The 22000-nt window shown below is 47.1% G+C and overlaps 1 protein-coding gene across 1 annotated transcript in view; it reads left to right on the plus strand.

The window, feature by feature from the left end:
• The window catches only part of PPP1R16B (protein phosphatase 1 regulatory subunit 16B), a 60651-nt gene extending 39568 nt beyond the window's left edge, over positions 1 to 21083 (plus strand). The window contains exons 3-11 of the mRNA XM_075768479.1: positions 9434 to 9504; positions 11503 to 11648; positions 13887 to 13990; positions 14313 to 14437; positions 16470 to 16595; positions 16952 to 17027; positions 18064 to 18193; positions 18918 to 19086; positions 19683 to 21083. Of these exons, the coding sequence (XP_075624594.1) occupies positions 9434 to 9504; positions 11503 to 11648; positions 13887 to 13990; positions 14313 to 14437; positions 16470 to 16595; positions 16952 to 17027; positions 18064 to 18193; positions 18918 to 19086; positions 19683 to 20204 (1469 nt within the window). The 3' untranslated portion in view covers positions 20205 to 21083. The remainder of the gene's footprint in view (positions 1 to 9433; positions 9505 to 11502; positions 11649 to 13886; positions 13991 to 14312; positions 14438 to 16469; positions 16596 to 16951; positions 17028 to 18063; positions 18194 to 18917; positions 19087 to 19682) is intronic.
• Positions 21084 to 22000: the final 917 nt, after the last annotated feature.

The raw sequence follows: 22000 nt of genomic DNA on the forward strand, positions 1-22000 counted from the left end.
AAGAGCGGCCCCTGTGGCTCTCTAATTTTGCGGTTATGTTGAAAACAAATTTGCAGTATGGAGAGTTGGGGTGCACAGGTGTTTTTTTGGAAATGCCCCTGTTTGGTATGTGGCCGTACAAAGATTGCCCATGCCTCCAGGTCCCTCCCACCAAGGAGGAATGTGCCACCAGCTGTGGGACTTTGTGCGGTTGCCCACTGCCTCTGTGCCCCGTGCCGGCTTCGGGCTGTCGCGGGGGTGATGCTCAATGTCAGGAGTTGCTTTGGGACTGGAGGTGTTTTACCTGGAGAGCAAACTGAATGTGCGTATTTGTTAATACAGAAAAGTAGTTCTAGACCATGTGATTTGTCTGTGTGTGACAGGTGCTGAGACGAAGACTGAAGGAGAAGTGATTTGAATCTCGGGGGGAATAGTGGGATTTGATCAGCTCTGAAAACTTGCAGACTTCTGGGACTTGGGCTTGTGAGAGGGGAGATAAAAAAGAGGTTGTCCTGGCTGGGTTGCTGGTGAAGATCAGGGATGTTTGTCAAACGTAGGCTCGGCAACCAAACGTGCTTCATTCTCCACCTTGGTGACAGCACCATTCCTGATTCATAATTAAATGAAGCGTGCTGCCATGCTGCAAGCCCTTCGGATGAAATGGCTCCCCCACCTCTTGCGACTTGCTCTCCTTGCCCAGCCCAGGTCCTCGATGTGGTCAGCAAACAGGTCCAACCTAAGCGGTAGAGACCTTCCCAAGGGAGCGACACCAGCCGAGAGCTGCTGCCGAGTCACAGCTTCGGTTTCTCTTTTTAAAATACCCGTGGACATGATTACCGAACTCTTGTCAAATACAAGGTTCACCTTGGGGTCTGGTTGTCGTCAGAGCTGTTAGCATTGAGATTTCAGCAGCTTTGCCCAATTCCTCTTGGTTGTGCAGCCAAGAGGACAGGGGAGAGGAAAGAAGAGTTTTCTTGTGCTTGAAGGGCAGAGCTGGGACCTGGGACTCAAGGGCATGTCACACCTGTGCAACGGACCGTCACTGTGACCTTGGCAAAGAAACCTGAGCCTCCAGAGTCTTGGTCTAACTGGGGCTGAGATGTCACATCTGTGAAAGGAGGTGAATGCTGATTGTAAAATCCCGGGAGACAGCCTGGAGCTCGCTCCGCTAACGGCAGAGATCTCTGGATGAAAGGCTCTGAAATTCAAATCTCTAAATTGTGTAAAATTTGCTGCTGAATAATTACAGGTTGCAAAAACAGAAGGGCTGCTAAGGATGAGCTGATGCTTCTCTGGTAAAGTTCAGGTTGCTGCTGAACTTGCGTGAAAGTTTTGTCTTTAGCGTTTGCTTTTTAAAAGGAAACCACAATCTCTTTATTTGACCAAAAAAAAAAAAGAAAGAGGGGACTTTCTGCTTTTATAGACATTTCCCTTCCAGCACTGCGCAGCAATGCAGTGTTTCCAGTAAGAAACGGTGCTGGTTTAGCAGATTACACTTCTCCCATGTGGAGTGATGGTGTGAGACACATCTGGGCTGGGCGCGACCCGGGGGCTGGCTCCAGCTCCTGCCGCTGCCGTGTCACGCCAAGCTGGTTTCGAGAGGGCTGCATTGCAGAGCGTGTCCCAGCACACCACGCTTCTGCCTTACGCAGGCGCTTAGACCTTGGCTGTGTGACACCCTGTGTCATGAATGCAGCGATCCATGGGAGCAGACCTAAGGATGTGATTTGGTCCTGTATCTCTTAAAGGTCTTCATCCCCCATGTACTCATCCTAAACTAAAGGGGGACGAAGTTAGAGGGGAAAAAACCCCCTCAAAATGTGCTGATTGAGGTCAGAGCGGATGCTGCTGAGGAGCTGGAGCTTCTCTAAAGAGCAGAGCAAGGTTACAGGTGCACAACAGAGAAAAAGGGTCTCTGAAGTGGGGCAGGCTGAGGAGGAGAAAAGGGGAGAGCCCTGTCTGCCCGGAGCTCCTGGGCTGCAGTCAGTACACTGTCACTGTGGGGAATCGTTTGCTAGTAACTCAGGGAAGCTTGAAAAGCAGATATGTATTTCCCCACCCCTCCACCAAAACCTCTTCTCTGTTACCCTTTTCCTGTTTTATAATTGAGACTTTTAAAAAACATGTGGTTCAGGTCAACATACAGCTGCTTAGCTGAGGCCATAGGATGCCTGAAATACAAGCTGGGGCAGAGGCTGTTGACTCTGGAACCTAATAACACTTTCAAATGGCAAGATGAACTTTTTCCTGCTATACAGAGCGTATTAGAGTATCCTCTGGGAAATACTGGCAGGCTGGCTCTGCGTGGAGCTCGGGGGGGGGTATTGCAGTCTGCTCCTCAGATGACCTGTTATGTTATTGTGTTAATGTAACTGGGGAAGCTCGTCATGTGCTCAGATGGCTGCAAAAGTTTTACCTCCTGACACCATTGCTCCCTTTTATCAAAACACTTCTTAAGATGTAATTTTTATTAAAGCCAATTAATTTTTTTGCTACATTTCCTGTTTGGTACCCTGAAAGATTTATTTTCTAATAAGCTTAGTGTAGACATCACAGGTGATGACTGCTGCGTGCCTCTGTAGATAGGTTTTGGTCCAATACATCAAAAGTAGTTTCTGAACAGGCATATAAGTGGGATCCTCTGCGCTACTTGGATCAAAGACTTTGATGTTGTGTTGCCTGAATGGATTTGCATGTATTGTCATGACTTCCAAGACGAGCTTTTTGTAGGAAGAAAGCTGGAAGTAGCCAGAGCAGCAGGAAAACAGGAGGTCCTGGTTGAGCATTTCCTGACTCTGTAGGTGCCCTTCGACTAACTCTGCCTGAAACACGAAGGGAAGCGAGATGTGGTGCTTGCCTGCATGCACCCACCAATGGTTCAGGTGGGAACTCAAGAGATGGGGAATGCAGGTTCCTACCGAGCTGCTGCTGGAGGATGTGGCTGTCCCTCATCTCTCATTTTCCATTGGTGTTCCCCGCTCAGGCCGCTGGCTCACGTGGCTTCATCGCAGCGGGACAATTCCCTCTGGATGTTGTCGGTGCCTTCTGCTGAGCACCATCACGCTCTAAAAGCCAGCATTGCTCTGCTCATCGCTACAGCTTCTGAGTCACCCTTGGGAAATGTGGCCCTTGGTCTCCTTGATCCATACCTCCATAAGGCTGACTTAAATTGAGGTGGTTTTTTTAGTTCTCTTTAAATCCCTACTCCAAAATGCCTCTTAGAGAGAGAAGAGGCTCTTTGGCAGCCCAGGTGTCACTGTCGCAATGATACTGGGGAATCTGCTCTCCTGGCTCCCTGCCCACAGAAATCCTGCTGCAGGCAGCTGAGCCCGAAGGTTATATAAAACACTTATCCCTGTTAAAGCCCATCATCTCTTTAAAAACCATACCAAAATGATTTATTTATTCTTCCAATAACAGGTGAGGAATGGGAAACCAAGAAAATGATCTCTGACTTTAGTTTTCCTTTATGTATTTGGTATCTCCCACGTGGACCAATTTCCCTGTTAGTCTGAGCAGGAGGAGAGGATGAGGATGCTTTTGAACATAATGCTACGTCCTGAGAAAGGCTTGTCAGATGGCAGCATCCTCTAGTTTTTATTTTCCTTATTGAAATGAATTTGGTTTTGTTTCTGCTGCGTCCTTTGAGCATTGCTGGTTGCAGATGGGTAACTTGCACACTGTTACTTATCTGAGTAATCCCAGGTGGATGGCAGCCATTAAAGAAAGATGCTTTAGCATCACTAGCACTAAGTAGATTATTAAAGCCTGAAGTCCTTTAGATGCAGAAGAAGGAAAACGTGAGATGCAGTAGGTTTGGGCACCTGGCTGTGGCCCATTCATCCAAGACGCAGCTGTAGATGCCGGTCCCCCTATAGTAGTATTCTTGGCACTCTGGTGCTACAATGATGGACAGGGGTCAAAGCATGAAGCAAAAATTGATTGAAATAGACACGAAGGTGGGGAGAAAGAATTGGACCCTACGCATTAAATAAATGCATGAGTTGTTGCCAGCTCTCGCTTGCTATCAGAATAAAACCTGTATACGGACCAGGCTGCAGTGCATGCGCGTCCAAGCTCCGTGGGAAGAGCCTGCCATGCAAAGCAGGATCTCTGGGGCTAAGGAAGGGGATGCCCCGGTAAGCGAGAAGCATCAAAATCAGAAATAGATTTTTCCTGGAGAGAAGCGGCACCTGAGCTGAGGGTAGCTGCCTGAAACGTCCCTGCCCGTGTGACTATGGCACGAAGCAGATGGGGCTCTGCTGGCCTCTTTCCAAACTTCCCAGACTTTGTGGGTATGTTAGAAGGAATGTGTGTGCCCAGCTATAAACTAGGTGGGAAGTGTCGTAACAGGCTTTGAACCTTCCCGAGAAAGCTCAGTGATCAGTCACGTTGGGATGTCTTAGTTGCTAGCTCAGCAGGCAAACTGGGCCATATTTATTTTTAGGCATACTAAATGTTTGAAGCTGTCTGAGTGTAGGGTTTTGTTTTCTGTGGGTTTTTTTTTTTGTCTTTCAAAAAGCTTTTGCAGAGTTTGTCAATGGAGCAGGATGGGCTATCAGTTGTACGTTGCGGGGAGTGGAGGCTGAGTAAGTTCATCCTGTTATTTATTGCTCGGGGTTTAGACATGCTTTTAAATATGAATATCACAGTATGCTGTGTTAGGAAGCTAGATGCTTTGCTGGCAAAGCACTCATAGCTTCAATGCTGTTTTCCTGGCAATGTTTCTCCTGTGTAATAAGCATCCCTGCGAAACCATAGCAGTAAAAATGCAGCTTTGAAGTAGCTGAGCCTACCCATAGGACGGGGCCTGGCAGGCTGGGATCAGTCCTTCTAGACCTTTGCCCACACACCTGTGTGGCGCAGACACCACCATCACTGCTGGGAAGAGCTGCTTCCACCACGCTGGGTTTTTGATTAAAGCTACGCTTGGGTGGAAGTGACTTCTAGCAATGTGTAAAAGTGTGCATCTTAATCCAAGTGAAACTTCTCTTTGCTTTATTCAGTGAAATCGGGTATAAACGTGTAAGAAATATTCTACTGCCATAGAGACCTCAGTGCAATAGTAGCTTTTAAAGGTGGCCTGAGAACGAAGAAGTGAACTAGAAGAATTTAAATATTTTCAAAAAGAAATCATTGAGTGCAAAGGATCAAGATAAACCTGGATTTTTAAAAGTAAAGTGTGTTTAAGTAAACTCGGAGCCCGCAGGTAAGCCTGCTCGCCAGTATGGGCAGTTTGCCACTATATATCTTTGGGAGGAATCAGGACCTCCTGTCAGAAAGGTGTTTGGGGTTTTTTTTCACCCCTTGGTAGCCATATCAGTTTCAGTTGGATTTTTCTCTTATGAGTTATTAATACTTGAGGTATGCAAAAGCTGGGTATAGATGGGAGTGTAATAGTATCCAGAATTTTATGATGTAGCTTATTGACTGAGAGGGAACTGCACCAGCAAAGGCGTTTTTTTCTCCATGGAAAAGTCTTCATCTGGTTTAGGAACTTTTCTGGAAAAGCTGTTTCTGGTGTAAACTCAGTGGGAGGTAACATCGATGAAAAACAATAGTGCTGTAATATCTCTTCAGGTGAGAGCGCTGATTACCCCGCACTGAATTTTCCTTGGGGCCTTTGCAGTGGCTTCTTTGTCTTTCCCCTGATTTATGGGTTTGGGGGAGAATAAGCGAGGCTTGGACATGCTTGGGAGGAGAGGGAGCTCCTGAGAAGTGGGTGTGTTGTGTGCAGGGAGGAGAATCTGTCTGAGGCTGCCCCAGGACATGTGATGGAGGGTGACTTAAACCTAGGATGTATTTTCACAGCTGTTGTGGGAGTTTTTTCCATTTAACACAGCACAGATGTGAATGATAAAATATAAATAGAAGATTAATGTACACCATCTTGGCATGTGAGAGGTTCAATTATAGGCAGAGCAAGCAGAATAATGGAAAATACATTTGAGTGATTGTTCAGTTAATATAATTTGCAATGAATTATTCACAACAATTTGTTCACCCAGCTCTTATTGTAATCATTTTCATTCCTTCATTTGCTATGCATTTGAAACTGCTTCCCACAACTTGTGCTTGACATGTAATAAAGTATATCCACGCATCCAGCCCCTTCCCCCCACCTCCCCCCGCCTACATGCATAGAAGGACAGATTTTAAAGAGCTCAGCAGTTTAGGTACTGAGCTCTCTTTAAGAAGTTAATCGTAAGTGTCAAAGCGGAGGCTGCTCCTGCTGATCTGCCGATGTGACCCATAAAAGCCCATTCCATCAGGCTTGGAGTGCCCTCAGCTCGCAGAGACCCGTTTCCAAGCTGTACCTTGTGCATATGGGGGGATCTTTCTTTCATGCGTGGTGTGCTGAGGCTTTCGCCGACAGAAGGCGATCAGCTGGTGTCAAGTGATTAATCTGCATCCTTGCGAGCTGAAGCGTGCGTTTCCTACCTGGATGGCATCATTCGTGCCTGGAGGTGGGAGGTGAAGGTGTTGGGCTTCGCACCGGCAGGCTTGAAGAGAAGCACTTTGCTTGCTCATGTCCTTGTCCCTTATGTTGTGCCTTAAGCAGCAGAGCGGGTTGGTGGCAGTGTCACTGAGGGTCCAGCTTCCAGCACTGCAAAGCGTCGCAGTTGTGGCCCCCTCTTTCCTATTTTTAAGGCACTGGAAAACCCACAGATGCACATTTCTCCTGAAGGCCATCAGAAAGGAGGGCTTGTTCTTCCCGGCCACATGGAGGGCAGGAGGCTTTCACCCAGGCTGCTCCTGGGTAGTGGGCATGGGGAAGGTCCATGTCCTCCCTCCACAGGTCTGCCCTTAGGGAGCGGGGGGGTGACGAAGCTGCTCTTTGCCACCCCGTGCCTTGCTGTGGGGGTGGTGGGCAGGAATCGGGGCTGCGTTCTGCTGCGAGCTTGGTGGGACCTGGGTAAATCCCCTTGCTCCTAATAGGGGCCATGTGTGATAGGGAATGGCAGTTCTTGGAGACTTCTGCCTAGCTGTTGGGATTTGTTGTGTGGAGCTTGAGGAATATGGAAAGCAACATCCCTCTGACTTTAGACAAAAGAGCCAGGGCTCGCTGCTGCCCAGCCCTGTGCTCCCCTGCCGAACCCCGAGATGGAAACTTCGGCTTAGGGCTAGCCAGAAAGGAGTCTGATCCCTTCTTCGAGCCATGTTTGCCTGGACTCGTTGGTACCACATCCATACCTAGCCTCATTACCTGACTCTTCTGTGTTCTTTTCTGGTGTCTTGTGGTTGTCAGTCTTCGATGTGTTGGGAGATACTGGGGAATGTTCTGAGGGCTGTGGTGAGCCGGTCCCGAGGGCAGATGGGGGCCGAGGCAGGTGCACTGCGAATGTGAAGGCTGCTGCAGGGGTTAGTGGAGAACTCAAAGCTGCTTTAGGGTAAGATAAATCCTTCTCTGAATCTTAACCCTTCAAGGACTCTTACAAGCTCTGTCAAGCCGTGGTCGCAGAGCCTTCAACACAAAACCCAATGCTGCATAACCAGCTGGGATTTATGCTACTGCTTCTTCCCATGGAGGACAGCACTTGTAAGAGTAATCTGCCAGCATCTACTTGTCCAAATGTCCATAATCAGGCAAAACATGATTATGGAGCTGCATGTCATTAGTACACAATGGCTCTTAAATGACTGAGATTGAATTAAAACCCTAATGGCAGAGCATCTAAAGTAAATAAGAGACAACCAGATCCACTGGTGAATGCCTCACCTATCGCTCAGCCTGGATTAGAAGAGCAGGAGCTTGGGGCTGGCCAGAAACACTAGAAGCACAGTCATTAAATTGGATATACTGGCTGGGGTTCAGCGCTCTTATTACTGTCAAGCATGCAAGTGTCGGGGGGGTGAGCTGAGTGTAGGCGTAGGCTTCCTGCGCCGGCCTTTGAGCTGGAAAAAGCTCGGGCTCTTTGGACTCGCCGCGGTGGGGGATGAGTTCTGTTCGTTGTTTTATTCTGGTTTTTGGTATCAGTTTCATCGAGCGGGTGTCGATGCAAAAGTAAATTCTAGCATTTATTTTGGGTCAGGTGAAACAATCTGGTGACATATAGTGTTTTATTTTACTTCTATCCTGTTTTGCCTTCCTTTTTGATAACATCAGACTGGTGACTTCCATACAAAATTTCACTTTGGTTTCGGTTTGCCTTTCTCGCGAGTTTTTTTCTCCAGATCTTTTAAACAAAGCTTCATGAATCGACATTGTGGACATGTTTTCCATGTTCTACCTTGGATGCCAGAAGTGCCCAGTCCCCAGGGACAGCCCTGACGTGTTGGGGAAAGAGCTCCCTCTAACAGTGGGGCAGCCATGGGTCAAAAGCAGCAGCAGCCGAGGCTGCAGGGTGCTTTGGGAGTGACCAGCCTTGCAGTCGTTTGGATTGCCAGCTCTGAAGATGGTTATTGCCCTTTTAGTTTTGTTACTGTTCCTTATTTTGCAGCTCTGGTTTCGCTTAATGGTTGCATCTTTGCCAACAAATAAGATGGGACTTGAATATCTGTTGTTACCCTGGCCCCAGGGAGATGATTATGAACCTCTGGCTTGTGCCTGTGCTGTCAGTGACATTTGAGGTGGAAAAAGCATTAGGTAGTGAAATCTCTGGAGAAAAAGCACAGAATGAGAAAGTAAACAACAGAAGATGGGTATAGATCATCAAGATCTGTCAGCAATGTTGGATTTGAAGAGTTCCTGGTGTTGCTATTAATTTACTTCCCCTGCCAGGCTTATTGCTATTACCCTATGCAAGATCTGTACCTCAGAGCAAACTTTACCTTTTACCTAGGGGCTAATGGCTTTTCGTGTGTTTCAGAAATTGGCATTTTAATGGAATCAATCTTATCCTTTCTCCCCAAAGCAGCAATAAAAAAAAATAAAGCCTCTGGGAAGCTTTCTTCAAATACCCAACAGCTCATGCAAAGTGTCCAAAGCAACCCTGGTGTGCTTTAGATGTGGCAGGTCCCTGAATGTATTGGGCTTCTTGTCCCAGATTGGTAACTTCTTGAGGCAAGACCTCATCCCTCCCACAGTGAGATCTCTCTTATGGTTGTAACTCAGGACCCAAAAATCACTGCTTGCCTTTGAGGTGTCCTGGGCAGCAGCACGCAGATGTTGCACTCAGGTGTTGCAAAGCACAAGATAAAAATGAGATTGTTCCAGCACAACCGTATGAAAACGATAGCTGTAATAGCAAAGTCTCCTTTGGAAGGAAGTTGTATGCTGGTGCTCTCTGCTGGATAAAACCAAGAAGGCCTTTTGCTCACCGGCGCTGTGGTGACTGCAGGTTCACGCCAGCGTTGAGCTCTTGGCTGCGAGATCTCCTGCAGCTCTGCCCACACTGGGACACCCTGACGGTGCGGGTTACCTTTGTCTTGAACTGGCCGGGTCTAGCTGAGAGCAGGGGATGTGTTAGGATTACTGATCTGACTCCTTTCCTCCTGTCTCCTTCCCTTACAGTGTGCTACTTGCTGAAGAGCAACATCAGCCCAGACCTGTGCAATGAAGATGGATTAACTGCACTGCATCAGGTGAGGCGTGGGAGGAGGTCACAGCTCCCTGCCGCTCCGCGCTGTCGCGCCGTCCTGCTGCCCTCTGAGCAGACCTGTCGGGGTAAATGGAGAGAGCTCTTGTATTTCATTTGGTTGCTCAGCTCAAGCAGTGAAACTTCACTGGGTTGTACTGACGATCGTGTTTCTTGGAGAGCAAACTGAGATCAAACCCTTCTCTTGCTGTATCCCAGACTTTGTTCAGTGATAAAAAGAGCTTAGCACTCGGGGCTGGATTTCAGATGTGAACATCATCTCTCTCACCCTTTAATCTTTGCAGGGCTGGGCTGTAAACTCTTAAAGCAGGTTAACTCAAATTTAGAGACTTTGGCAACCCCTGAGTTTTGAAACTGGTTTAAATAATCGATGCACAGGATGTTTGGAGACCCTGCTGCTGCTCTCTGTAGGCTCAGGGACTTCCAAAGGTCTGTATGAGATGGCAGCAGCTGATGGCCAGTAAAATACAGACTTGTGGTGTCTAAGCCTGTGTCCTTCCTCAGAGCCTCTGCACTCATCCCATAAGGGTTCTTCTAGCCTTCTTCCTAAGGCCCCCCGTCCCCTCCCTCCTCATGAGTCCCACTTTGCAGTGCGAAAGCACCAGGAGAGTCAGCCTGCAGAAGGCCTGTGGGACTCGCCGTGCCTGGCAGCTGCCGCCTCCGCTGCACGGAACAGTGGCACGGTTGTCACACTCGCTCCGAGGGCGGAACGGGGACTCGTGGTTTTCTCGCCCTTAGTCCCTGCTGTAAATGCTCCCATTGACTTGGGATTTTGGATTCTTCTGCAAGTCGCTTGCTGTCTTCAAAGCTGGATGGATGTTTGCTTAAAAATGCAAACTGACTTCTGGAAAAATAAAAGGTCCCCACCACCACCACCTCTCTGCACACAGAGAAACGCTGATGGCCTCATTGCTTTCCCCACTAGCTACTGAAGCCATGGAGAATCCCACCTTGCCCCCTAAAGGATCAGTTGTTTGGGAGTTGAGGTGGGAACTTTGCATTCACTGGAATTAATTGAATCCCTGAACAGAGAGAAGCTGCCAAATGAACGTTATTGCCCATTAGCAGTGGCTTCCAGTGAAGGGCGCAGTTACGTTACTGTGATAACTTGGCTATGTGACAGGCACGATTTTAACCTCGCTTCCATATACAACTAGTAAATGGCAGTAGGAATACATAAAGGGTCCTTGTCAGATGGCTGCTTAAATGCTTGTTGTGGGGTGTCATTCAGCCCCGTTACAAGCCCATCCCGCAGTGCTGAGCTGTGGGTCTGCAGTAATGCACAGACCAAGAGACAGAACAAATCTTATTTTCGTGTCTTTATCACACACACGTTCATGTCAAGAAGTAAGCATGAGGTGGATCAAGGAGCAAATTCCCCCTTCCCAAAGGAAAGCCTTTGAGGTCCTTCTTGCAAGCTGCCTCTAGGACTGGCGTAAATGCATCGAGGATGCTGATACTTTTCAGGAGGTGAAATGCGTCATAATTCTGGGAATTCGACTTGCATTTCTTCAGATAACTGTGGTAGGTAGTATGAGCTGCTGGGAAGACTTTTACTCATCACATGCCAGTGTGTGGGATTTTCCCTAAGAAAAGGGAACGTCAGCTTGTCAGCTCATCCCTCGGTATGTGGTTATACTGGTTACGCTGAATTTCTGCTATGTTTGCTCTTGAATATGAAAGACCCAGTGGGACAGAAGCTGTGTGCATATTTGCTGTTGTTCCCTACTGGTTCTGCCCCCAAACAGAAAGGCTTTGTAAAACACCAGTGACCTTCAGTCTGTCCAGTGTAGGTGTTCCGCATGGTGCCTTTCTGACCTGGTTGTGCTCAATTTAGTGTTTAACTCTGTTGGAGATGCTTGTTGTCAAACACTGCAGGATAAAGTAGGTCTCCATGTCCATGTACCTTGATACAACTGAGCAGGTATGAGCCCTCATCTTCCCCAAATTTAAAAAAAAACAGTCTGCATCTCTTCCTCACCAGTGCTGCATAGACAACTACGAAGAGATAGTCAAGCTTCTCCTTAACCACGGGGCCAACGTCAACGCGAAGGACAACGAGCTGTGGACCCCATTGCATGCAGCAGCTACGTGTGGTCATATCAACCTGGTGAAGATCCTCATCCAGCAGTAGGTGGCTTTTTGTGTCTGTCCCTTTCTGCAGATCTGATTCTACCCGCAGCTTCTGTGGATGGAAACCGGACTGCTTAGTACCTTGTGAGATTGCAGCAGTGGTGATTATTCCCTGCTTTCAGGGTATTCATGGGGCTCCTTCCTGCATGGGGCAAAAGGGGATGGAGGAGGAAGAACAGAAAGGCTGAGGAGATGCAGTAAAGCCCTAGATGAATTCGTTCAGTTTCATGAAGCTTCTGGAGACTGGGCCACAATTTGCCATTTTTTGTCTATGTTCTGGTGTGTATGCACCTGTGTTTGTGCTTGTTGAACTGTGCTCGCTGGATGGGTAGAAATAGGAGCAGCCAGGAAGATCCACCCTAAGCTCTTAAACATGACTTCAGGTCTTCCACCCACTGCCAAAGAGACACTGATGTAGGGCAGCATGTTCATGTAGCTCAAATACTCGGCTGAACTTTGTGACCCGTCTTACTGGCTCTTAATTAGTAACTAGTTAGCTTCTTTTAATGCGTTTGTTCCTCAGCAATGAGACAGGGTGCTCGCACTGGACCTTCCACTTGCCTTTACCAAGGCCCTAAAGCTAAAGTCTTTCCTAGACTTGCTGGCAAGGAGGAGGAAGCCAGATGTGTTTTGAGCTGTTCCATGTGCAGCATTTAATAAGCACCTGCTGTGAATCCTGTCTGGAGCAGGTAGCCCTAACTCTGTGTGGAGCCTTCTCCTCCATTTCCTGGAGTGAGGGTATAGAGGGCAGAGCGTGCTTTGGGAGTGTTAACATCCACCTGGCATGGCAGTGACTGCTGCTTCTCCCTCGGGGAGAGAGACTTCTCCCTGTGGTGCTGTCATCTAGGAGACTAGCATTGAAAATTTGGCCCTTCTTTGGCGGTATGATGAAGGAAATGGAGCAGAGGATGCAAACAATGGTGTCTTGGAGGACATTTCCACTTGGGTTAGGAAATTTTTGGATGGAGGGCATAGAAATGAAACAAACAAATGTGGAACGATATAATGCATTCCAGACTCTTAACTGAAGATAGGGGAATATCATGGGGATGGGTGGCAGGGTGAAGAACTGGAGCTTACGGCCCTAGTTGTCTTAGACTGCCCTGTGGTAAGTAGTTGCCAGCAAATTTGGACTAGTAGCCTAATGTTGTAATCCCATGCTCAGAAACAGTCTTCCCTGGACTTTTGAGGAATGGGGTGATTTAATTTGTTTGCTACAATCGAAGTTGTGCTTTACAGGAGGTTTCACATCTCAAATGACTAGTTAAATGCTGCCTTTGACGGCAATGTTACTGGTGATGGGACCTGGAACCCTTGGAGACCATCAGAGGAAGCAGCCCACAGTTCCTTGCTTTTTTATTTGCTGATTAAACTAACACTGGAACTTTGCAAATGTGAATTTCAATGTCGTTTGCTCTGCTCAGGCAGAGGGGAAAAACCAAATAAACAGGAATCTAAATGCAAATGGATGCTGTCTGCTGTCTTTCCAAGGCTGGTAACTGTCAAGGTAGATCAAAATTCAGCTGGAACTATTTAACAGCTAGCTGCAATGGCACAGTTCAGAAGGTGCTGGAAATTTTCTGCTATGTGGGAATATGGGCACAGCAATCAATTTAGCTGGCAATTCTGCTTCCAAATAGTGACCTCCTGGAGGTCTCCAAAGCACTTAGAGAAGTGCCTTTGGATAATCAGAAAGAAAAATTTACCAGTTGACAGGATTATTTTTTTTTTCTTTAATTACTATTTATTGTCAACGTGCCCTTGGCTAGATGGAAGGCTCCCTCCACCATTCAGCCCGTTTCTTTCACAACTTTCCTGGTCCTTGTGAACTTTTCATTGAAGGACTGCCAGATGCCCAGATAAGAAGCTCCTGGTAGTTACTTGGCATTGTTATCCAGAAATTCAGCAAATAAATCGCTTCTGTCATTGAGAGGCTGCCAGTCTGTCCAATGCCAGGATCAGGAGAGGACAGGAACAGCTCAGTGGCTCATGTGCCCCGCAGCCCATGAAGGAGGCATAGCATGCTGCCTTTCATCTGCTTCTGGGATTTATCTTCCCCATTCCTAGCTCCGTGGCCTTGCTTCAAATCTTTCGTACCTCACACAAATCTTGGTGACATTTGGGCAACTGATAAAGCCCAATGAGTTTTTGCTAGGTGCTCATCCCAGTGTTTGGCACTGTCTACTCTAGGACATCTGAGATCCTTTCTCGTGTAACTCCGCTTTCTCCTTGCAGCGGAGCAGACTTGTTGGCAGTAAATGCAGATGGCAACATGCCGTATGACCTCTGCGAAGATGAGCCAACTCTGGATGTCATTGAGACTTGCATGGCCTATCAAGGTAAGAAGATTGAGTTCATGTAAAATACAAAACTGGGTCAGTGTAGTACTAAAAATTACCTTGTTTCTCAGCTCTTGATCTGCCTCTGGAGAGAAGCAGAGAGCTGCTGCCTGGCATAATTTCTTGGAACCTGACTCTGTCAAGTTCCTCTGATTCCTATATAATGATGAGGGTGAAGGACAGCTGTCGCTCCCCTCAGCTACATAGCCTCTGAAAAGGATGTGAGATCATATCAAGCAGGAATCATAAATCTAATTTTACTCAACCAGTGGAGACAAGGACCCTTTCCAACTCTTCTCTGTCTAACTCTGAATTTTAACAGGAATTACGCAGGAAAGGATCAATGAGATGCGGGCTGCTCCGGAGCAGGTCATGATCTGTGACATTCATGACATACTTGCAACTGGACAAGACCTGAACAGGACTGATGCCCAAGGTGCTACGCTGGTGAGTGAAACTGGTGTGGCTTCACTTTTGCCTTCCTTCAGCCCGTGGGTTATGAAACCTGCCCTGTGGCTGGAGTCACACAGAATCAACACGTACAAGTCACTGAGAGGAGTGAGGAAGCTATTTTGATCTCTTTCCCTGCTTTAGTTTATGGTCACGTGGGAACAGGCTCTGTCCGTGAGTACATCTGACATAACTTAGTGTCTGACCCCGCTCTTTTTGAAGCGAATCCCTTGTACGTGTGAGCTCTGTCAGTTGTCCTGCAGCAAGGCTGCTGTGCTCCTGGGTTCTGTCCGACAGTGGCTGGTTCAAAGAAAGGTGTGAGAAACCCTGTGAGGGAGAGCTGCAGAACATAGGTAGCACTTCTTCTGACCTCTGAGGAAATGGGACTGAAAGACCTCCCAGGAATGTTTTACTGCTCATCAGTCTTGTAGTCTGACTCGACTCCCATGGAGGAGACGTGAGAGTCCTCTGGTTTTTGTGGGAGCAGGATCTGGTGTTGGGCACTCTGGAGACTTTCTGCCTCCTCTTCTTTCTGCTTTGCACAGCATCTGGCTTGTGCAGAGGCAATGGAGTGCTGTGTTTATTCACGTAGGATGGCATCTGCCCCTGGGCAGAGGAGAGCGCTCGGGACAAATGTACAGCACAAAGCAAGCTGGCATCTGAAATGACTGGACAGGGGCTGAGAAGGCTGAACACTCCTAGTCCTGTTCCCTTCTTTTTCACCTGCAAACGTGTGTCTTAAACCCTTGCTTACAGCAGTCCCAACTTAAGGAAAGTTCAGTGATGTTGTCATACATGCTGGGACTTCCATACAGCCTTGGTCATTTGGTGCCTGATACCCAGGCCACTTGGTGTCATTCGTTTGATGGCCAGACCATGGCAGTGCATTCAGGTTTCTTAATCTAAATTGTCACCTACAGCATATACCAGAGGCATAAGTGGGGGGGACAGATTCCCTCCAAGGTAAACTTGGATGACTGAAGCTTTTATTGCAGCTTTTTTTTTTTTTAAACATGTTTTTTCCTTTAGCAAGGATTATATACATCAATTTAAGCAGACCCTTTGGGGATGATATAAAAAGGGAAGCCAAGTGATTCCTTGTTAATTCATATGGCTTCTAGAGGGTTTGACCCAGTGCCATAATATTTATGTAGAAATTAATTGAATTGCCAGAAAGTATCGGACTTTATTTTCAGATGAGAGTTTAACTTTGTGTGGTGGAACCCACATGGAAGTTTTTGAAAAGAAGCTTTAATTCTGTTCTTCAGCACAGTTGAAATAGGATGAGCTCTGAGTGGAGTTCGTGTACCTTCAGAGTAGTGCTAGGTCAATGTTTTGCTCAGAGGTGCAACAGCAGACTGCAATTATGAAGATCTTCAGAGACGTGAAGTGTCGTGGGGGACTAAAGGAGACTGTTATTGATGTCTCCAAAGTGATGGTTGTAGTTAGAAGCCACTATCTGAAAAATCAGATTCCCTTAACTAAAAGTAGACAAGGATTAAAATGGTTTTGATTTTCAAATGGTGAAAACAATTATAGCGTGAGTGGAAGTGCACTTGGATGAATGGAGTCCTGACTAAAGCAGGCTGAAAATTTGATCGGAAAAATCACATCCACAACACTTAAGCAGGGTAGAGGAGACATTCTTCTGGCATGAGGAATGCAGAGTTTACAGTGGATGATGTTCTCCATTGCAGGCTCGTGTTTTGATGGTGCTGTTTCCCTACAGACTGGGAAGCACTTAAGAGCCCTTCATTTAAAATGTGAAAAAGTTATTTTTCTAACCCATATATGTAAGTTATTTTAAGAACTGTTAAGCAGTTTCCTCTCCAAACAGAGTTATCTGCAGGTGATACTGAGTTTTAGGAGGAACAACCTGCTTTTGACCTGATGGCATCTGCCATGTGTGAAATGTGCTACCTGTCCAGAACTAGACTCAGATGTTATCCAAGAAATTCCACTGAAACTTGGTGTATAAAACTATTTGTGGTCCTTGCAGATGGTTCATGCTCTGTTCTTTGTCTCCTAGCTGCATATAGCTGCAGCCAATGGTTATCTGCATGCAGCTGAGGTCCTCCTTGACCAGGGGGCAAGCCTGGATGTTAAGGACTGGGATGGCTGGGAACCTCTCCATGCTGCTGCTTTCTGGGGACAGGTAAGGATCTTGTTGCAAATGTCCTGTATAAGGGTGACACTTCTTTCTGCCTGGACAAATTGCAGAGTATTCTGCAAATGGAAGAAATCTGTACTAGGGCTGGACTCACTGGACAGTGTCAGATGAGGTCCTTGGGGCTCCAAAAAGAACCTGTTGCTGAGAAAGTTCGGGGAGAGTATGTCTGTGCAGTTGAATGGTAGGAACAGTGTTGGCCATCACATATGTACCAGAATAATTTGAGGTGAGTTGAGCATGCATGCCATTGCTTCTTCTCTTATTCCAGCTTTTCAGCTTTGAGGGGGATAGCGATTGCCTAAAATACCTCTGTCAACTTGGCTTTCTTTCCCTTTCTTTAGATGCAGATGGCTGAGTTGCTTGTGTCCCATGGGGCTAGTTTGAGTGCCAGGACATCTTTGGATGAGATGCCAATAGGTGAGTTTAATAAGCTTGGGGAAAAAAAAAAGAGATTGCTAAGTTTTTCCCCCCTAAGCATGCTGGAGTCTTCGCATGGTGCTTTCAGAAGCATTGACGTTATTTTTCAGGTGTCCATAGAATCAAAGTTGCAGTTCTTTTAACTAGGACTGAAGTTCTACTTCTGAAAATGCTGCTTCTTGGTCATAAAAACAAAGGAGAAGGAATTTCTCAAGCACCGAGTCTTTCTCCTGTGTGTTTCCACTCATGTTATCCCTCTGTACCTGTGCTTGGGAGTCTCCCTGCTCTTATACTGTAGTCTTGGACTTGAGCAGCTGTTGAGCACAGCCCTAAGACTTGGGTGTCTAACTTTACTTGGATGCAATGAAGTGTGATAAGCTATAAGGGGTTGGGGAGGAAAGAGAAAGCACACACGTCTTGGAACAGATTGAAAGTAAAAATGCTGAAGCGCTAGCATCTGACCACATGTATGATAACCTTGTGCCACATTTTCTTTTGGTAAAAGGTTTTCTGAGCCTTAATTGAAAAGTCTGGGCATCCTTGTTTTGAAGGTTGAAAGTTCTTGTTTTATACCCTGATCTGTTTTGCTTTTGTCTATATTCTTTTTCATTTTGGAGGCTTAAGTAAAAATGCTGTATTCAGGGGAGCTGCAGTCAGCTAATAACAGAAGTTTCTTTTCCTCCCATCTTGAAGCATTGATGCACTGGTCAGTATCTCTCTCACCCTTTCAGGGGTAAAGCACGGCCTGCTGCAGAGATGAGACAAGATCTAGCTGAACAACTGGATCATCGCAAAGTTGAGCCCCTGTCACAATCAGCAGCTCTTGTTTCCTGCTCCTGTTTAGGTGTCTAAACCATTCTGCCTCCCCTAATTTGTTTAGAGACTAATGTGCCTAAGCGTATTCTGCTTAAATTTCCCTTCTCTTCCTCCTAGCATTTGTAGTTGTATATACTAGGAAGGTGCAGTTATTAACATGGTGTTAATGGTACCGCATTTGAACCGTCTGATTAATGGCTTGGTTTTGTGTGTACCGTAGATCTGTGTGAAGAGGAGGAATTCAAAGTATTACTTCTGGAGTTGAAACACAAACACGACGTGATCATGAAGTCTCAGATGAGGCATAAATCCTCCCTCAGTCGAAGGACCTCCAGCACTGGCAGCAGGGGGTGAGTGTGTTCCTGCAGGTCCCCGGTGTGTCAGCGTGGCCACCCAGACGTGGGTGCAGAGCATCCTGCGGTTGGCGTGCGGAGAACAACCCGTGTGTCCTTTCCGAACAAACTCTCAGAAGCTGACGTTCGGTGGCTGAAAGCAGAGCTCCTTTGAAGAGCAGCTCTTTCACTAGAGAGGGGGGGAAATGGCTTTGTGCTGTTGTGGGTTAAGAACTGCTCCAAGCAGAGGACCAAATGATGAGAAGTTACCCTGTTAAACCACTGAAATGAGTGTCACAGAATCAGTGCTTCAAGTGGATTAACTTGAGCTTCTCAGTAATATGTCTCATGGCCAAGATACTGTGCTCAGACACAGTTGGCACAGGTCTTTATGTTTACTAGACACCAAAGCAGTCCTGCAGACCGCAAAACTCCCTAAGCAGCTCGTGGGCTGTTTCCCTCTACACTTACTCCACTGATTGCAGAGTAGATCCATTAGGTGAGCTGTATGAGATCTAACGCAGATTTGCAGTACTACTTTAAAACTCCTTAAAATTCCTCCCACCTTTAATATCCACACCAGTGCCTTTGCTTTGCGTGGGTGCCAGGAAGCTAAATTCACGTTCCATTCCAGTGAGAGGAGAGGCTGTGAAGCACAAGGAGGAGGTGAGAAGAGCTACGGGGTAAGAGGCAATGTCATGTCCTGCTCACAGCGTCGATGCTCCTTCTCCCTGTCCCACAGGAAGGTGGTGAGGAGGGCCAGCCTTTCGGACCGAACAAACCTCTACAGGAAGGAGTGCGAGAAAGAAGCCATTGTCTGGCAGCAACTGGGGGCGGCAGAAGAAGGAAGAAACTCGGGTCTCATTGGAGAAATTGGGGAGACTCGGTCTGACCAGGAGAACACAGACCCTGTAAGGAATCTCTTCTGTATTATGGGAGTCACTGAGGAGGGCCGGTAGTGCAGGTTCAATTGCAGTGGGTGCTCTGGGATGGAAGGGGGCTGAAAAATTCATAACTTCATCCATCAGATGTAAGCAAAAGACTAGATTCTCATTTGGTATAAACTGGGATATCCCACTCAGGTGGAAAGACAGTTTTGGATTTACAGCTGCATAGTTTTGAGATAAGGCCCTAGTGAGCCAGGAAGTTCAGAAAAAATAGCGTGTGCATTTCTTCTCCTTATAGCTGTCAAACTGGTAATCACAAAAGAATTGTAATCTTGTTTCGCAGTTATTTGGTTTTAATTCAGGTTTTGTCATGTTATATTAATGCATATTATCTAGGTTGGGTGGATTTTTTTGTGAGTCCCCCTGAGTTCACATTCCATGTTCCTGGTTGGGGCTCCCAGCATTATAGGGTCGTGTTAGCAGGTGAGTTCAATGTCTGTGCTGCAGTACGTGTCTGGTGGAAGGGCTGAGTGTGAGCAGGCTTAGGAAGTTGTCACAGGGATGACCTGTGTTATGAGGGACAGGGGAAGATGCTTTTCTTTCATGTCTTCTTGTTACAGAATTCAGTGCTGGAGAACTCTTCCCTCATTCCGGAGTTAGCAAACAAAAGCACCCAGTGTGACTCTGAAATCCCGCTCCAGAATGGACTCATGGCATCTGCCAGCACTTACCAGTACACTTTTTCCAACGGGGACATTTGGAGTATGCACACTGACCCTGACAGTAACCCAGGCCACATGCTGCCCTACAGCAACCCTGGGCTCCCCGACACGCAGCAGTTCTGGGGTGCCTACAAAGAGCATAACCATCAAACACTCTCCGAACTTAAGCGGCAGCGGGCTGCAGCCAAACTCCTCAATCACCCTTTCCTCAGCACCCACTTCAGCAGTGGCATGGGAGGGGTTGCCGAGAACGGGGGTGAGGCCAAGTCGCACCTAATCGGATCCAGGACTTCTCCCTACAGCTCCAATGGGACCTCAGTGTATTACACAGTGTCCAGTGGTGATCCACCCCTCTTGAAATTCAAAGCTCCCATGGAGGAAATGGAAGAGAAGGTGCACGGGTGCTGCAGAATTTCCTAGTCTCATCTGTTTCTCACCCCAGCGGAAACAAGACGTGGGTGGGCTGGTTGGATCTATCGCAGCGGCCGGGTTGTTTGAGTTCCAAAGGGAGAATTTGGTCATGGACATCCTGACTGTGGCAGCCTCGTTCATCTTGAATTGTACTTTGCCCTGCCAATTACTTCTGTTGCAGTTGAATGAGTAATGCAGGTGGAGCAAGGCTCTTAGGAGAGGAAGGGATGTGCATCAGTATGATGTAAAAAGAGTCACCCTGGTCTTACTCCCTGGGGAAGAAGGTATGGTGCGCTCCCTCCCCGTCCTTGGGAAGTCATGAGATGCCTTGGAACGAAGAAAGGATCTGAATTAAAATCTTTGCATCTGAGCCTCTTGCTGTAAGTCACCGAGCTTCTGGAAGGTGACAGTTCAGACCTGAATTTTCACTCTTGGGTGATGCACGTATCCTGGAGGGGAGATCAACCCCCACATGGGGTTTGCAAGAGTGGACACAGCTGTTTTCCCTACAGCTGGATACAGCACTTACAGGGCCCGAGCAACAAGCAAGCGTAGATGCTGCGCTTGCTTTAGGAAGTTCGCAAGGTGTTATCTCCTTGCAGTGACAGCTCGCCATCAAAAACTCCACACTGGCTGGGTCCTGTTCTGCTCGTGTAAACCTGTCACTGCAGACTGCCATCAGGTTTTAAGCAGAACTTTTCCTGGAACAGGCTTCACTCAATAGGCTTTAAAACTGATGTTGCAATAAGGGGCCCTGGCAATAGAATTTTACTGCAATAAAATACTGACAAAGGTCTATATTGGGATAAGTAATTTAAAAAAAAAAAACTTATTTGTACTATTTAGACTCTTAATTTGTTAAAACTGAAAAGACTTTTGCTGATCTCACTTTCCTATCGATTCTGTTTATTTACTCTCTACGCTCAACACAGATACTAGGGGCAGTATGCTTTGCATTCTGATTTTTCTGGATTTCCAGAACCACAGGGCTCGGGAGGGATGAGGAGGAAAGGCTTGCCGACACTGATCTAGAGATGTCATGAAAGCGTTGTCTAATCTCCCTAGACGTTATGATACTTGCGTTAACCTGCAGTCTTTGGCTGATAAGTAAATGTTAAATCGTTGCTTTGGTAGTTGAACATTGCAGCAGGGCAGGATATTCTTTTTCTGTCTGTTTTTTCCAGCTCCCATGCTGAAGTCATCAGCAGTGGTTAGTAGCTGTCAGAAGAAGACTTAAACACCTCTATGTATGGGGGAGTCGCATGGCGCCGTGCAGGACTTAGCAAAGCCTCTCCGCTGTGGAGCAGTTGGCACACCAACACGTATTTAGTGACAAACTACCTGAGAAGCACCAGCACGGTGTAACCTGGGGGTTTGGCACTGGCTCTTCAGCAAGTTAAGGCTTTGCGTACCTGCGGGGGGGTGAGAGTGCCCTGTGGGAGACAGCTCCGAGGAACAGCTGAGTTAACAAGTTGTATCTACAGAAGTAACTGGAAATCTTCAACCCTTTTTCTGCACAGAGGGGCTATTGCACACCTATTTGCCTGAGGTAGTATGTGTCTTCTCACGCAATTTAAATTCCAAACTCTGAAAACATAAGCCTGTTTGGGTCTCTGTACGCCAGCAGTGGATTAAATCCAGCTCATGTAGTTGTGCTTCAGCCAAGCAACAGCAAATGCAGCTTCCACCAGTATTCCTTGTAGCTGGCGGCTGTTAGACATCAATACTACACTTCTCACATACACTCCCTCACAGCCTTTCCTTTTTTTTTTCTAGGCTATAAAAAGTTGACTTAGGCTGCCAGC

Source organism: Balearica regulorum, chromosome 16 (genome assembly GCF_011004875.1).
Source record: "Balearica regulorum gibbericeps isolate bBalReg1 chromosome 16, bBalReg1.pri, whole genome shotgun sequence".
NCBI lineage: Eukaryota > Metazoa > Chordata > Aves > Gruiformes > Gruidae > Balearica > Balearica regulorum.